The sequence below is a fragment of the Pollachius pollachius genome (genome assembly GCF_949987615.1).
Source record: "Pollachius pollachius genome assembly, chromosome: 9".
NCBI lineage: Eukaryota > Metazoa > Chordata > Actinopteri > Gadiformes > Gadidae > Pollachius > Pollachius pollachius.
The window spans coordinates 18,167,363-18,182,456 of record NC_136942.1 but is presented as its reverse complement, the minus strand read 5'-3'; the positions used below and the strand labels follow the sequence as shown (position 1 = coordinate 18,182,456).

Genomic DNA, 15,094 nt, shown 5'->3' with positions numbered 1-15,094 from the left:
ATATCTGGCAGTACTGGGACCATCAATAGTCCCAGTGGATTCTGCCCAGCGGATCGTTCCCTCCCTTTCAAAGCTGCCGTGTTCAGCGATCTTCATGGCCAATACATTTGTATGCCTTCAAATACCTACAGGCAACCTTAAATGCTTTAGTGACCCAACTTGAATCAATCTGTATCATTACCGTCATCTATTGTAAAGGACATTGCCCAATGGTTTTGTACTGGCTACAGAGTTATGAGCCGTGCTGTTGATCAAAAGTATAAATCATAACCCACTGGGAGAGCAGCCAGTGTGTCCACAATGTTGGACTCACGAAATGTGATGGACATGTCATGGGAGTGTTACATATGGGACTCAACTGATCCCCACCATCACCACACCATTTCCCCAAATCCTGTGCACCCAATTTTTACGTTATCAAGCCATGGAGTTAAGGCTACATGGAGTCCAAATCGAAGGGGTAGTCATGGAATCTGGTAACAAAAACGAGTACACAGATGAAGAAACAGTATCCTTCAACCGATATAAATTATGATTTCAATCATCGGTTGACAAACTTTGAAAGACAAATACCTTTTGTCTTCCTAACCAAATAACAAGAGGGCAACCGTCATTCGGACTATTATTGAACCAAGGACGACTGACAGCGGCCTAGAAAGCTTGTCTTGCCTGTTCTGGTATGCAGAACAACTCAAAACCAGAATGACGACCTTCATTCAGAAAGTGTACACTCAGAAAGTGAATTTCACTTACTTTACAGAGACTAGTTTGCCCTTGAATCTTGCCTTGAGATGCATGCACATTTTTGACTGACTAAAGACTTTTGTATACCAGTGCAATGGAAATTGGCACATGTATAAATTCTCATCTGTAAACAAATCAAGGAGCACAGAAGGACATAGCATAGGATTGTAGCCTTTGGTCCAGGAACCATGTTTGATAAAGTCCCATCTACTAGCCATTCAAACATTTCTCTAAAGAAGCTGATGATTCACTTTGTTACAGGACCTGTTCCTGTAAGCGCAGAACCCAAACAAAAAAGTGGCCTTAATATCACACACATATTGCCCATTTTCTAAAAGTTAAATCAAATTGAGAAACATTGCGATAGATAGATAGAAAGATATGGTTATTTCAGTAAAAATTTTGATTATTAACTCAAGTCTTTATCCCACAAAATGCAACAGTACATAAAACCCTGAACTTTCATGTAAACTAGGCTCAATGCGATCGCCATCTGCTAGTCTCTGCCCCCCCCCCCCCCCCCCCCCCCCCCCCCACACACCCATCCAATAACAAAGCGTTGCCTGCGTGTGTCTCTCCCGCGGGGGTGGGGGTGAATGAGTGATGGGGATCGTTGATGCGTGATGTTGACCGTACACAATTATTGTAATGCGATCATTTCTCGACAAATTAGGCTATATATTAAGCTGTAATTTGGCCCGTGAGTTAATATAAAACACCAAAAGATGCACTTTATAACAGTCAATCACCAAAATGTAAAAGAGCACCGATCCTGAGATCAAGATGCATATATCTACAAACAATGGCACACGTATACTTTTATGTCATGGTTGGAAAATATACATGATACGCATGTTATATTTTGTTCATCCAGTTAAGGTACGCGATTTACCGGTGGTCCTTTACGCAAAAACGGGACATGATAATAAAACAATGACTGGAGCGGCATCTGCGTCCCCACGGCCTCCCAAGCCAGATGGCTTGCAACTGAAAGACAATCAACTCGAACTTTTAATCTAAAAACAAAGTATCGAACCTTTTGGCCATGGGCTTACCAGTTACTTTGTATTGCTGTTGGAATACATGATTGAGATCGTATAGAATCAAATTGCACCAAATACAGTAAAATAATTATGCGCTCCCTGTGCACATTGGATTTGGCTGCATTCTTGAAAGAAAATGCAGGAATAGTGTTTCAGTTTAGTGACTGTTAAATTGAGACCAAACATTTCAAGAACAACGGTCGAACAGTGATATAAACAAGAGCGCAATGTTATGCCTCTCCCCCATGAAAACAAATGGGTCGCACATGGTTCCACAGCACTGTATCTCATAATAAAGTGATAATGGACGAGCGTCGACGGGCAAAGAGCGTCGAACCCTGAACTAGTGCCGAGTCGAGGGCCATATTCGACCTGCTACAATGTTTACATTTAACCAGAGATGATAAAACAGCCAATACATTGAGTACAGGTAGCTGTGCTAACTAGTTGGCTAACACGTTACCTTACCGGATTGCATTAGCGACACAAACTCGTAGAGAAGTTGAGAGAACAAATTCAGCTAACCAGCCAGTAAGCTAGGGAGTTACGTTATGCAAAACAACGCGGACGCACTGCGAAATCAAGAAAGCTGACTTAAAATAGCTTTTTATTGTAACAATTAAACACGATACTGGTTGTTACGGCGATTCCGCCTCTTGTTTACCTCTATTTCAAAGTCTGGAAGGTTGAACGCTGTCCTGAACAACGAACAGAAGTGCGCTATGGCGGGTACTTCCCACCAGGACTGGATCTCTTCTACAGAAATTGTACATCCCTGGGACATTTTCGTACTGGAAAATGTCAAACTTTGTTCATCACATTAGAATAGGTGTTCTTCGATTGGTCATTAATTCCCCGCCACGTCAAACGTATCTCATATATAGGACGAAAGTTGCTGTTGACGATCCATCCAGGCAGTTGCCATTGCGACCGTGGAGCGCTACAATCTGTTTCAATCACAATTTCTGAGGAGCTGAACAGATGGGGGAGGCGCTACGCGTACGTGCGAGGTAGTCCGAGAGAGGATCCTGAATTATAGCGTTTCCGGTATGCCACTCAATTTCCGGTCACTTGCATGTTATGGGCTGCGTACGTACAGTCCCTAGCGCTAGAAAAAGAAGAACATGGAATAGAGAACCACAATGAAAAGCAGCATGTGTATTGTCTTTATTCCAAACATTTGAGACGCAATATCAAAACATATAACGGATCCCGATATCCCTATAGCAAAAGTCTCTCCTCCGTTAAACCCGTGTCACTGAAAGTCCCACCCTCTCTGTATTCAATAACGATAATTTAGAGTATCATCTGCCAGGCATTCCGTCTTCAGATAAGGACGCAAGGGGACAAAGTTAGGTATGACAGTGATTTAGACTGGATATTTAAGTACACGGTAACGGAATTGATTGGAAGCTAGGTTTTTAAAATTGTTAATGTATACCATGCTATGAAAATTAAAAGTAGGCCTTTCTGTTATTTAATTGATCGCATTTGTTGTCATGACAAGCATTTAAGGGAATACACTTGCCAAGATCTGCATAAGATGTTCTTAATGGATATATGGTTCAGGTAGATTTATCGATTCCTTGGATTTTCTGGAGGATTTAGCAACATTTCGGGTTTAAGTCTCTTTTCTTAATCATATGTGTCCTAATTACCGAGGAAGGTGAGAGTAGTGATGTTACGTAGCCTATTCAATGTACCACCTTCAATTGCAGAATTAACTTAGGCCTTTAGAAAATGAAAATGGAACTGGTGTTTGACGTTAAATTGAACTGCAAAATAACTTAGATATTATGTGTTTTGTAAACAACCATATTATTACTTACACAATAAGCAAAGCTCGGGCTCCACCTAACGTCCTCTCTGAAAACTGCATCTGTGTGTCTTCGGATGGGCGGGGGCATGAGTCTATTCGTCTTCGGAGCGTCACATTAGGATTTTTTTTACAAGCAATTTGCCACGCTTTCAAAACAGAAACAATAACAAAAGCACTGTTGTCACCGTTTTCATTATTGTATCTTTCTTAACTAACCAAACCACCAATGACCTAGCCAAAGTTAAAGTTGTTCGCCGTTGCGGCCACCTTTTTCAGAAAAAGAGCACGTTAACTAGTTGTCCTCACTCACTCCTCTTTATCTTGGGCAGTGTAGTAAACACAGCCATCACAGTGGAACCATCCTTTTCTTTCTGGACCCTTGGGAGCCCACTTCCACTGAAAGCGGTGAGATTTCTATGAGATAAGGCAACCGGTTGGTTTGTCACATGAACCAAGATGATTGGGCCAGCTATTTTCCAACCTCCAATGTCTATATAATTACATTTTCTCATAAAGCTTTCCTTAATGGTCGTCTATAGTTAACCTTTTTGATGTTCTTAGAAAGGAAATTAAGAAAACGGCATGGCATGTAACTATTTGTAATCCAATCTGTCTCACAAATGAGAAGGGGATAATGAACAAGAGCAAGGATTAATGCTCACTTCAGTATACACACATAGATGGACCCAACATTTGCATTCAACCCTATTTTCTTAGCTTACTATTATGCCAGAAGTCAAAAGCAAGTGATATTGCAGTAGGGGTTAATTTATCTTACCCAGCCTTATTTTTCTTTCCCCCAGACGGCACCAGTCACCACTGTTTGCAGCATGCCTCTCAGACACCTCCATCTGGATGAAGGTGTACACACGCGTTCATCATCCTGGTAGGACCCCGACCGCCCCCCATTGAACACGCCTGGTGCTCAATCAACATAAGCCCACATATATCACGCCACTCTGCATCTCGCTCCATTGGCTCCCTGGGACCTCCCACATAGAGCTCAGGTCCCTGATGTTCAGACTAGTCCCTAGATCTGCTCCAGGCCTCGTCTGTCCCTGGGCCCCGACCTCCACTTAGGTCACCTACTGGATCCTGGCTTTTTTTTTTGTAGTAGTAGTAGTTTGTGCAGCATGAGATATTGATGTAGCTACTCTGATTTGGATGATATGCTGTTTTTATCCAAGTTGCATTGGATAAAAACACCTGCTAAATGACTGAATGTAAATGTAAGAAAAATATTCTGTAATATTCTGCCAGGATGCCACGGCTGATGAGACACAGGATGAGCTTCCCTCAACCGGAATTAATAAATGAGTCAATTGGCTAATTCTGGTTAATATATATTGGCAAGGCAGGGGCATTGTGGTCACATGCACCTTTCTCCTTTGCTCTTTAAATAGCCTCTATTAACTCTCAATAAAAACAAAGGTCATTCTATTTTTAAAAAAGACTCTACTGGGTCATTAAGACCCTATTCAACCATATTGTATTGTATGGTACTCCAGGGAATTATGTAATATCAGTTACTTAGAATGGGTATAAATAACAAACGAGAAAGCCACTGGGGCTCAGCAAGTTGATGAATAAAATAAAGTCACACTACACCACATTTGTGCTGGCCATGTCTGCGGCAGGGGCTGCGGTGCAGGCATGAGTTAATGTGGAGTGGTATTAGCGCCCGAGACCTATGTGGCTGGGCCGTGTCAAACGGGGGGAATCAGCGGGAGAGGGAGGGGCTTAGGCAAGAGGACAATGCTGCTGTTTGTGCAACGGCCCCTGAGCGGCGGCTGGCTCGCTCAGTTCGCTCTCGCTTGACTACCAGTGCTGCACACATTGTTGAAGGGAAAGGAGAGTGGACAGCTTGATCCTGCCTACAGGATGCACCCACAGAGGTAAGTTCCCCCCCCACCCCATGCCCCACTATAGTCCATGGGAGAAATTTAAGGGTTTTCTGCACTGTCTCTCATGGGGAGCTATGTGTGTGTGTGTGTGTGTGTGTGTTTGTTTTATCTGAGTTTGGGGGAAGTTGAGGTTGGAGAACCAACCTCAACGTTGGCTCAGGGTGAAACGGTTTTGTCTGTGTTTTTGGCAGGGCTTCTTGTGCGTGAAAGGAGCTGAGCTGAAAGAAAGTTCCCCAGAAAGAGGCTCACTGAGAGGCATGTGCAGAATGTGATCAGGATCCAGCCTGGATAAGACAAAGACTGAAAAAAGCCAAGAGGGTTGAAGGAAGACGAAATAGTAGTAATGAAAGAATTGTAGTGAATGACAGCTTCAAAAGGCTAATTGAAGGTCATCTTGAAATGGTCCAAACTGTGAAGAGATGAAGGAGTAAAACGTGAGTAATTCCTTCTGTACTTTTCGAAAGGGAGAAAACATTTACTATAGAGTTTACAGTTTACAGTTTAAATAAACAAAGGGGAAATGAGGTGTAGAGGTTAAAAGTGGGATTAATTGCTAATCCTTGGGCACTAAGGAGTGAGAAAGAATGGAAAAGAATGCGGAACGTGTATAGACTCTGAGTGTTCTGATTTCACAACAGGGTTGCATGACATTGGAATCATTTAAAGCATTCTCCTTGAGGTAGACCACAAGCTACGGGGGCTCAGCATGAACCAAAAGAAAATAGGATCTTGTAAAACCTCTTTATTTAAAATAGCTCTTTCAGTTATTTTGTAAATGGTGGAATTCAAACGGTGTAAAATAAAAGTGGTGACCCTGTCATCTTTCAGTTACTCTCCTGTTCGGTAGATCAAATGGACTTATCCATTTAGCGGGCAGATTAGAGAGATTTAAGAATGTTTGGCTTCAGTGTGGCGCTCTTAAAATATTCTACTTTTCATTTGTTTATGAATAAGCATGTTGGATGTTTAAGCTGATATTCATGATCGATTTTTCAAATGAGCGGTCAAACAGAGAGAGTGCAAACTTCTATTCAGTCAATCTGTGGAAGATACAACCCCCTCTAACCCAATAACCTTGCCCACAAAATGCCTTTGTTAACTTTATCCCTTGGGTTGAATAGGGTCATCTTTCATGTGTATTAACCGATACTGTATTTTTCAGGCAGCTGCAGAGAGACCAGGATTTGGCGTGAGACACAGCAGAGCAGAAAGGCTGGGTGGAATACACATGTCTACCATTACAGGTTGGAACCACATCCCAGCGGAAAAGGGCTCCATCAGTGCCACTCCAGGAAGGAGCATGCCCAGCCTAACTTGTGTTACATCAAAAGTGAAGTGAGCGACATTCGTGGCGTGCTACATGGTGAGAGAGCAGCCCAGGATTTGGCTCTAATCAGGGGCAGTATCACCTTAGGCCGCGTGCCAACCCAAAGGAATCAGGAAAGGCGGGTGCGGAAAAGGAGGAAGTAACGGTCCAGACAAGAGAAGAGGAACAGAGCCCAGCCCGAGGCAGGATGGCCGAAAAGAGAGTCAGGTGAGGTCCAGGTCCTTCGTAATGAAGCTATAGAACAAGTCATCAAATTAGTTTGTTTCTTTGGTTGTGTGTTTGTTTACATGTGTGGTATGAACCTTTGTGTCTTCATTGATGTTGTTTTATTAATCCATGGCCAATGTCCTCAACATTTGCATACCGTGTCCCACAGCAGGTGCATTGTTTTGCATGTATCCATGTGGTTGTGTTTGTGTGTGTCTGTATGTTGGTATTCTTACAGCCTCCCTGCTAAGCTGATTAATGGGGGCGTTGCCGGGCTTGTTGGTGTGACTTGTGTGTTTCCGATTGACCTGGCCAAAACACGCCTCCAGAACCAGCAGGGTGCCCAAGTCTACAAAGGATTGTGAGTTGGGCTTCCAATTAAATCATATCACATGAATGATGTGTATATGAAGTATAGGGTGTTGGAAACCCCCCATTAGGTACTGTTTAGGAGATATTTGATCAGGGCTTATCCTACCAGAGGATCACCGGATGCCTCTTTCTTGGTCCTTTCTACGCAAACAAAAAAGCGTGTGTGGTTTTTGTAGTAACAGTACTCTAAAAACGTTTCAATAATGTCTCCTTTGATGAACCTTGAAGGATGGGACAGCTAGCCTATACAAACCCTTTCGAAATATAGTATAGTCTTTGTATAAACCCCCTAGGTATTTCATACTTCATGTTTTGTGTTTTATATGTATATTTTTTCTATGCTAGTGATAAGACATTAATTAAATATCCTCCGTAGTATTGAAGTTTTTATCACAGCCAATAACACAATATTTTATATCACACAAAGCTTTTATTAACAATCAGTATAGCTTGCATACTTTTTCCAAAAGTTTAAATTGCTATGTCTAATTTGTCTTATATACCAGGCTCAGAATATTGCTATATATAAAAACAACATCAACCCTTTTCTTGTGTTTTTAAGGCTGGATTGCTTGGCTAAGACAGTGCGGTCAGAAGGCTATTTCGGATGTTATCGAGGTATTTATTTCCATTCCATGATCCTCACATCAACAAGCCCCCATCCTTTATAATTACCTTAATGTGTCCACCTAAACTTGTCCCTTCTTCTTCCGGGCTTGGGTCTTTTTATAGCCACTAGTTTACATTGACCCTAGCTTCCCAGGCTGGCAAACCATATGTTGCCATGTTGTTGGGTGTTGTGATCATGTGTCTTAGTGCAAGCTGCCGCGCATGTCACTTCAATCCGTTGTGTTGATCCACTACAGGCGCTGCAGTGAATCTCACCCTTGTCACTCCAGAAAAAGCCATCAAATTGGCAGCCAATGACATCTTCAGACAGAAGCTCTCGAAGGACGGGTAGTTCTTCTTTGGCCCCCAAGCTTTACCAAATCACATACACGTGCAGTTAAACTCAGTATACAACACGCCACTAGGCCGAATTGTAAATTTAAAAACATATTTCAATCTAACGCAATTTCTTTGTTCATCCAGACCATGTATGCCTCAAAAGTTGTTAGTATTCAATATATTGAGTCCACTATATCTGTATATTTCGTCCCTCCCCAGAAAGCTTCCTCTATGGGGGGAGATGTTGGCAGGGTGTGGGGCTGGGACCTGTCAGGTTGTCGTCACCACGCCCATGGAAATGCTTAAAATCCAGCTGCAGGACGCAGGAAGACTGGGTAAGCCTGGCATTCTAAACACATATTTCCAGTGAATTGCAATCTCACGTGTGTATAAAAGCTCAGATATGTCAAAATGCTGGGAAAGAATATGAATTGAGAGGGTAATCACAAGATCATGGCTCCTAATTGTTTTCCTCTATTTTAAAAGAGGTGACAAACTGAACTCTTAACATTTCTGGCCGCATTTAAGTGCAATGGGTGAGCGAGCACATGACTAGCATCTGATGTGTTCTTTAGCTGCCCAGAGGCCAGTCCCTACTCCGGCCCAGGCCGGAGCCCCTGGTCCATCGCTGGTGGCTGCCCCCCCTGCCCGGCCTGCCTTTCGGACCTCTGCCACCAGCATCACCTTGGACCTGCTGAGGACCCAAGGGCTCGCTGGCCTCTACAGAGGTGCCTGGGCCACACTGTTCAGGTCTGCCTGCCCGCCTGCTCCCTGCCTGTCTGCCTCCTCGCTTGCTGCCTGTCTGTCTGCCTCCTCGCCTGCTGCCTGTCTGTCTGCGTCCTCGCCTGCTGCCTGTCTGTCTGCCTCCTCGCCTGCTGCCTGTCTGTCTGCCTCCTCACCTGCTGCCTGTCTGTCTGCCGGTCTTTCTTTCTTCTTCAAACTGAAAATAATACTCAACCGTTAATGCATTCTACTGAGAACTACCAAAAATAAAACATAAAATGGACTAAGTCAACAATATACTTTCTGTGGGCCAAATTTGGTTTGTTCGGTTTTGAGGATTGTATAACCTTTGTCATGCCAGCAATGGGACTTTGTTGATCAGTACTAATGAATCAATAGATTTCCTGCAGCTATGTCTGTTGCCTGAAGCATGCTGCCCTTTCTCTCTCTCCCACTCCTATTTACCCATCTAATCAATAAACCTCAGCGATTCATCTGTTGCCCTCTTCTTCCTCGACGGCTTCACATTTTTCTCTGGGCCTGCTTGGTTCCCTTCCAACTGACTTTGCCTCATGTTTGTGTGCTTCCAGGGATGTCCCTTTCTCAATGATCTACTTCCCGCTGTTCGCCAACCTAAATGCGCTGGGCCCAAGAGGGGTGGGCGCTAGTTGCCAGGGTGATGGGAATGAGCGAGCGCCCTTCTTGCAGTCGTTCCTGTCAGGTTGCATCGCGGGGTCAGTGGCAGCTGTAGCCGTGACGCCATTGGATGGTAAGTACAAAAAGGGAGAGACATAAAGAGGGATTGGACTGTCCTCTTGCCACTGCTAGCCTCAATCCCAGCTACAATGGGTTTTTTGATTTAATCTCCATACTCCCACTTGATTGAAGTGACATGTGGTTTTCCATGTTGCTCTAGTCATAAAGACTCGTCTGCAGACCTTGCAGAAGGGAGAGGGGGAGGACAGCTACAGAGGGATCCTTGATTGTATAAGGTGAGGACAACACATTAATGCTGTGGCCCTCTCCGTTGTGTCCTGTGTATCTTTGACTCCTGACTGTCCACCTCCTGCCCGCGTGTTGTACAGACGCATCATCACCCGCGAGGGCCCCTCTGCGTTCCTGAAGGGGGCGACGTGCCGTGCGCTGGTCATCGCCCCTCTCTTCGGCATTGCACAGGGCATATACTTCCTTGGTGTTGGCGAGGCAGTGCTGGAGTCGCTGGGCGTCTAAAGCCCTTTTGTAATGGCCATGGCATTTCTCTTCCACTAAATGTTATCACTTCCACGTTGTGAATAAACAGCAGTAAAGGGTGGATGCACACGATGGACAGGTAGCTACCCAAAATGGGAAATTAGAGATAACAGGAGGACATCTCTTGACTGACTAATATGTGGACCAATGGTCGACTCTTTAATGTTTAATGTTCAACAAGGTTTCAAAGGTCCGCCAGGTTCTTGTGTGCGTGGATAAACGGGTAGTGTTTTCCCTAGTCATCCCGGGTACTCCCAGGGTAATATCTAGGGCTAGTATTTCCCCTCAAAGATAATTCTGTCTGATTGAATGCCACAATGTAATTGACCACTTCATTGTTTGCATGTAATGAAAATCCAATGTTTTTTTAGGTTTGTTTATGCCATGTCCGATTGTAAATGGAGAGTACGGCTGAAGTCCAAATAGCAATCGCCTCAAACGTTTCTTTGCCTAACGAAGGGGTTTAGCCTACTTCCGCCCCCATCATGCATTACTCCCCCACAGCCGCAAGTTTAAAGTTGTAATCTTGGCTCTCCTCAATGGAGTGAGGCGATGCCTGCCCGTGACTTCAAAGTCTTTGGATAATCTGCTGATAATGCTTTAAGCCTGGTGTGTTTCCTGTACATCCCCACATGCTTCTTACGGTCTGTAGGCCTCAGGTTAGAGTGCTGGGCCACTCTCTCGTGGCCTTAACTTCCTCTTCTGGAGGTCCGAAGAACTTCAAGCCATGCTGGATTTATTGCTCAGTATTACTCTTTTTTGTTTTTATATATATTACGCCAAGTACTTTACCTGAAGAATTTATATAACAGTAATATATGCAATGAAGCCTTATCTTAGCTGAAAGTCTCTAGCCCAAATTAAACGTCTGCATATAATATCCTATCATGGTTGCATCTACTTGCCGGAAATTAAAGACCTTTGTGAAATGGGCCACACTACCTCCTCCTAGAGGAATGCCCACCTCCTCTTAAAGGGTTTTACAAATCTCCTAAGGGTAAACAGTCCCACGTCCTTTTACTTCTGGTCCAGGGAGATACTCTGCAACTGTAATTCCTCTCAACAAGTATTTCAGCTCACTCAGACCTCAACTCCATCAGCGTGGTTATGAGACTTGCTGGGTTTGGAGGGCGAGCGAGAAAGGGCTGGAAACTGAAACCTAACCCAGGAATGGAATTGATCTGTAGATTTTGTCCAAGTTTTTAAGGACAATGACATTTGACAGCCCACCTAGCATGATGGCATATTTTCCTGGCAAGTGTTATTGGTCTACATGAATCCACTAGGTCGAACTAAAATCTTTTTTTCTACCTTTCTAATGAGGCTAAAGTACCTATAATTAATAGTATTTAGACAATATAGTTTACATTTAGATGAATGTGTTGTTTCCAGGCTGTAAATAAAATATATCTTGTCAATTCATGTTCAGTTGTAAATTATTTATTATTATGGCATACATATCAAGTGCTTGACCACTTTGGTAAAATACATTTGTATTCAAGAGAGGACCATATGCATTGACATTCACAAAAACACTCATTTCATAAGGGCACTTCTGGGGCACAAATCTATTCAGTACAAAACAATGTCAATGGCACACAAGAGATACCCGAACATCCAGCCTTAGCACTGCAGTGAGTGTAATGGGGGCTCCTGAACAACAATGGCAACTTTTCACACAGCTACAGCCTCCTCATGTCCTCCCACTACAAGTGTATCCATTTAGTCCAGGAATTTACGATTAGGGTTAGGACCGAACAGTGATTTTCTGACTTCAGGCATCATCTGTAAAAAGGGCAACAAGCCAGAGTTTCACTGGTTATGGTACGTTATACATTACACTGGTTAAACACAGCTACATGCCAGAGTTTCACTGGTTATGGTACGTTATACATTGTACTGGTTAAACACAGCTACATGCCAGAGTTTCACTGGTTATGGTAAGTTATATATTATAGTGGTGAACAGCTCTACCTGTTGGGCCATGAGGTCCAGCCTGCTCTCCAGAGTGTTTGCCACCTTGATCTTCCCGTTGTCATTGTACACTTCCACACCTCCGCAGCTGTTCCACACACACACACACACACACACACACACAGTTTAAGAGATAAATAAGCAAACATCAGCCCTAAGTCGGGTCTATGAATTTGGCTGCTATGTTTGCTAACTGATTCACTACAGTGGGATACATCTGTGTGGACTTACATGTCCGATGCAAGAAATCGGTTCTGGTCGATTCTGACGACAATGTTGCTCTTCACCGTGTCTTTATAAACGATAATGTCTTTGTCAATGGCAGCCTGTTGAAGTCATAGAACTGTAAGTGTCTTCTTTAAACAGTAGTGCATCCCAGTTGGTTAGCACCAGATTATTTACCCTCTCACCTGTACCATCTCTACGTCCTGTTGTCGGCATCGGACCGTCACTTTAGGCTCTAGTAACTGATAGAAGCCCTGGAAAAGGTGTTGCACACATGCAGTAAAATGTTAAGACTCAGTCGACTTTCAGTCTGTAATGAATCTCTAATGTTTGGAAATATATATCATACACACACACACTTCTTATAAATCCAATATCAATATCTATGAGCTATTACATATACTGATAGCATTTTTTTATAACACTGGTCTTTCATTAATATCAGCCAATCTACAGCATTTACCACTATCACACATACTGTTGCAACCCCACATACAAGTTAAGCATGGAAGAGCAGACAGGGCAATTTACCTGCAAGATCAAACCCTCCAACAACGCAGAGTATCTGGCAGGGTCTTGGGAAATAGCTCCAAGTCTCTGGCGGGCCTCGTTCAACAAATCCTGCAATTAACCAACAATAATACTGACTGGCTACGCTCCATGGAATGAACCTGTGTGTGGTATGGCATGGCATGTGTCACTACGCTGTTAGTCAGCGTGAATGTGTGAGACACCAGTTGTCAAAGCACTTTGATTGTCAACAGCGGTTGGAGAAACTCAACATAAAATCAAACCATTTAACCTTTCAGCCAACCAAATACATCCATCCATCCACTTTGTATTTCTCTAAGCAACAGACTACAGGAGAATAGCTGTAAGAATGGATGACATAATAAGCCTGTTTCAGTCTGTGCATTAGCGCCACCTGCAGGCAGGAAAGTGTCAGACTTTGCCAAGGGCTGGAGAACACATATTCATGGCATGTACAGCAAACAAAACAAAAAATATGCACCACACCAGAATGCAAATCTTAGGCCTGAGGTGTGCATAGTAACATGCAATTCATCAAACCTGAGGATACAAATATGGGTATTTTGAACAAATAATATTTTAAATGTGTAGGTCTGGTAATAAAGGATGTTTCCTATGTGAGTGTAGGCCGGTACATCTGGTGTGGTGGAGAGGATGACCACTGACCACGATCATGTCATCCCGAGCCTTGAGCACCTTCAGCCGCGACTGGTTCAGCAGGTTGGACATCTGGCTGTTATCCATCAGGGAACAATTACCATTTGCATGAATACAAATTATTAGCATTGGTCAAACACACTGCATCCACTCCAAAGCAAGTTGGATATAAAGGACTGCAAGGGTAGTTGTACTTGTTGTTTAATTCCCATTGAAGGAGGTTGTAATAAAGTTATTTTTTATTGTATTTTAGTTAAACTGTACTTCAGTATTGCATATATCATAATGTATGGTACACATTATTTCAGAAGGCAATTCACATTATAGCGAAACAAAACAGTATGCCGTTTTTTTTATCATATCAATATAAGCCTATATATTGATACAGTATATTACGTCAATATAACCTTTTCAGCCTAAAATTTAGCATAAAAAACAATTGAGTCCCATTTTCTGTTCTCTATATCCTGTAAAACACCTACATCTTCTTGTGCTGTTCAATCTGCTTTTCCTTTTTCTCATAGAATTCCATGATTTTCACCCTTTGTGTCTGCACTAAACGACCTTTCTCTATGTTGAACTCTTCCTCCGCCTGAAATGATTGGGAACAGGGATATCATGTTATGTTGATCACGTAGCCTGAAAATATTCTTGATAAAACATTATTGAGTATAAGCATCTGAATATACCTTTGCATCAATTTCTTCCGCTTTCTCATTGGCCTCCTGTTCAATAAAGGCCATCATATGCTTGATCTGCAAAAAGTTATGCAATGTTAGTGAATAATAACTCATTGCACGCTCATACAAACAGAGTTTCGTCGAACGTCAAGTTTTATGTATATGTATACAAGCATATGTTGCAACCACTTGATGGAGCGGCACAACAGTGTTTATTTTGCAAGTAAGTGACACCAAGATCAATATATACATTGAAGTACAAGTATTTCTTGTAGGAGTATCAATTTTTAGCACATTAGCTTTTTTAACTTCCCTTGGTTGCCAGTTTTCGTACAATCATGTTGTCATATCGTGGGGATACGAAAGCACAAGGTGCGATGTCCAAGTTAAAAGTACTTTGGTGAGCAAGACGCTGAATAGTTAACTTAATCATAGATGGTTCAACAAAGTTAGCAGAAGTTAGCTCACCAAGCTGACCTGACAAATGTTGGATTAACATTACCTGTTTCTGGACATCGGCATCGCTGAGCGCCATTGCTGATGTTCTAAAATTTGTATTATTAATCTAGCGAATAATGCTGTACAAATAGACACTATAAAGCTAACCAATAACTTTCCTAAGTTCCCTTTAGTTCCTTCTTCGCTTGGTTTTGACACCACCTGACCGAGTTTCTACCAGTCAGCTGACC

General features: G+C 42.8%; 3 protein-coding genes across 3 annotated transcripts in view; 1 reads left to right on the top strand and 2 right to left on the bottom strand.

Moving 5' to 3' along the window:
• The window catches only part of cecr2 (CECR2 histone acetyl-lysine reader), a 33,889-nt gene extending 31,184 nt beyond the window's left edge, over window positions 1–2,705 (bottom strand). Inside the window, exon 1 of the mRNA XM_079743825.1 lies at window positions 2,452–2,705. Within this exon, the coding sequence (XP_079599951.1) occupies window positions 2,452–2,571 (120 nt within the window). The 5' untranslated portion in view covers window positions 2,572–2,705. The remainder of the gene's footprint in view (window positions 1–2,451) is intronic.
• A 2,681-nt stretch (window positions 2,706–5,386) lies between these two features.
• slc25a18 (solute carrier family 25 member 18) lies at window positions 5,387–11,685 on the top strand. Its single transcript, XM_079743938.1, has 12 exons — window positions 5,387–5,501; window positions 5,702–5,944; window positions 6,673–6,845; window positions 6,925–7,044; window positions 7,283–7,405; window positions 7,979–8,034; window positions 8,283–8,373; window positions 8,584–8,699; window positions 8,940–9,114; window positions 9,678–9,856; window positions 10,004–10,079; window positions 10,173–11,685. The coding sequence occupies exons 3-12, from the start codon at window positions 6,739–6,741 to the stop codon at window positions 10,315–10,317; spliced, it is 1,188 nt and encodes a 395-aa protein (XP_079600064.1). The 5' UTR covers window positions 5,387–5,501; window positions 5,702–5,944; window positions 6,673–6,738; the 3' UTR covers window positions 10,318–11,685.
• An 83-nt stretch (window positions 11,686–11,768) lies between these two features.
• atp6v1e1a (ATPase H+ transporting V1 subunit E1a) lies at window positions 11,769–15,068 on the bottom strand. The gene is made up of 9 exons (XM_079743299.1): window positions 14,908–15,068; window positions 14,415–14,480; window positions 14,208–14,317; window positions 13,735–13,801; window positions 13,069–13,158; window positions 12,723–12,791; window positions 12,544–12,638; window positions 12,313–12,400; window positions 11,769–12,123 (listed from the first exon to the last, which is right to left on the bottom strand). The coding sequence occupies exons 1-9, from the start codon at window positions 14,938–14,940 to the stop codon at window positions 12,061–12,063; spliced, it is 681 nt and encodes a 226-aa protein (XP_079599425.1). The 5' UTR covers window positions 14,941–15,068; the 3' UTR covers window positions 11,769–12,060.
• Between the last annotated feature and the right edge of the window lie 26 nt (window positions 15,069–15,094).

Bases quoted from the DNA above. Each gene is read 5' to 3' on its own strand.
- atp6v1e1a (XM_079743299.1), bottom strand. From the start codon at position 14,940: ATGGCGCTCAGCGATGCCGATGTCCAGAAACAG. The intron at 13,159-13,734 runs GTCAGTGGTCAT...GGTTAATTGCAG, and splicing joins CTCGGGATGACATGATCGTG to GATTTGTTGAACGAGGCCCG. The intron at 12,401-12,543 runs GTAAGTCCACAC...TGTGTGGAACAG, and splicing joins CGATTTCTTGCATCGGACAT to CTGCGGAGGTGTGGAAGTGT.
- slc25a18 (XM_079743938.1), top strand. From the start codon at position 6,739: ATGTCTACCATTACAGGTTGGAACCACATCCCAGCGGAAAAGGGCTCC. The intron at 7,045-7,282 runs GTGAGGTCCAGG...GTATTCTTACAG, and splicing joins ATGGCCGAAAAGAGAGTCAG to CCTCCCTGCTAAGCTGATTA. The intron at 9,115-9,677 runs GTCTGCCTGCCC...GTGTGCTTCCAG, and splicing joins GCCTGGGCCACACTGTTCAG to GGATGTCCCTTTCTCAATGA.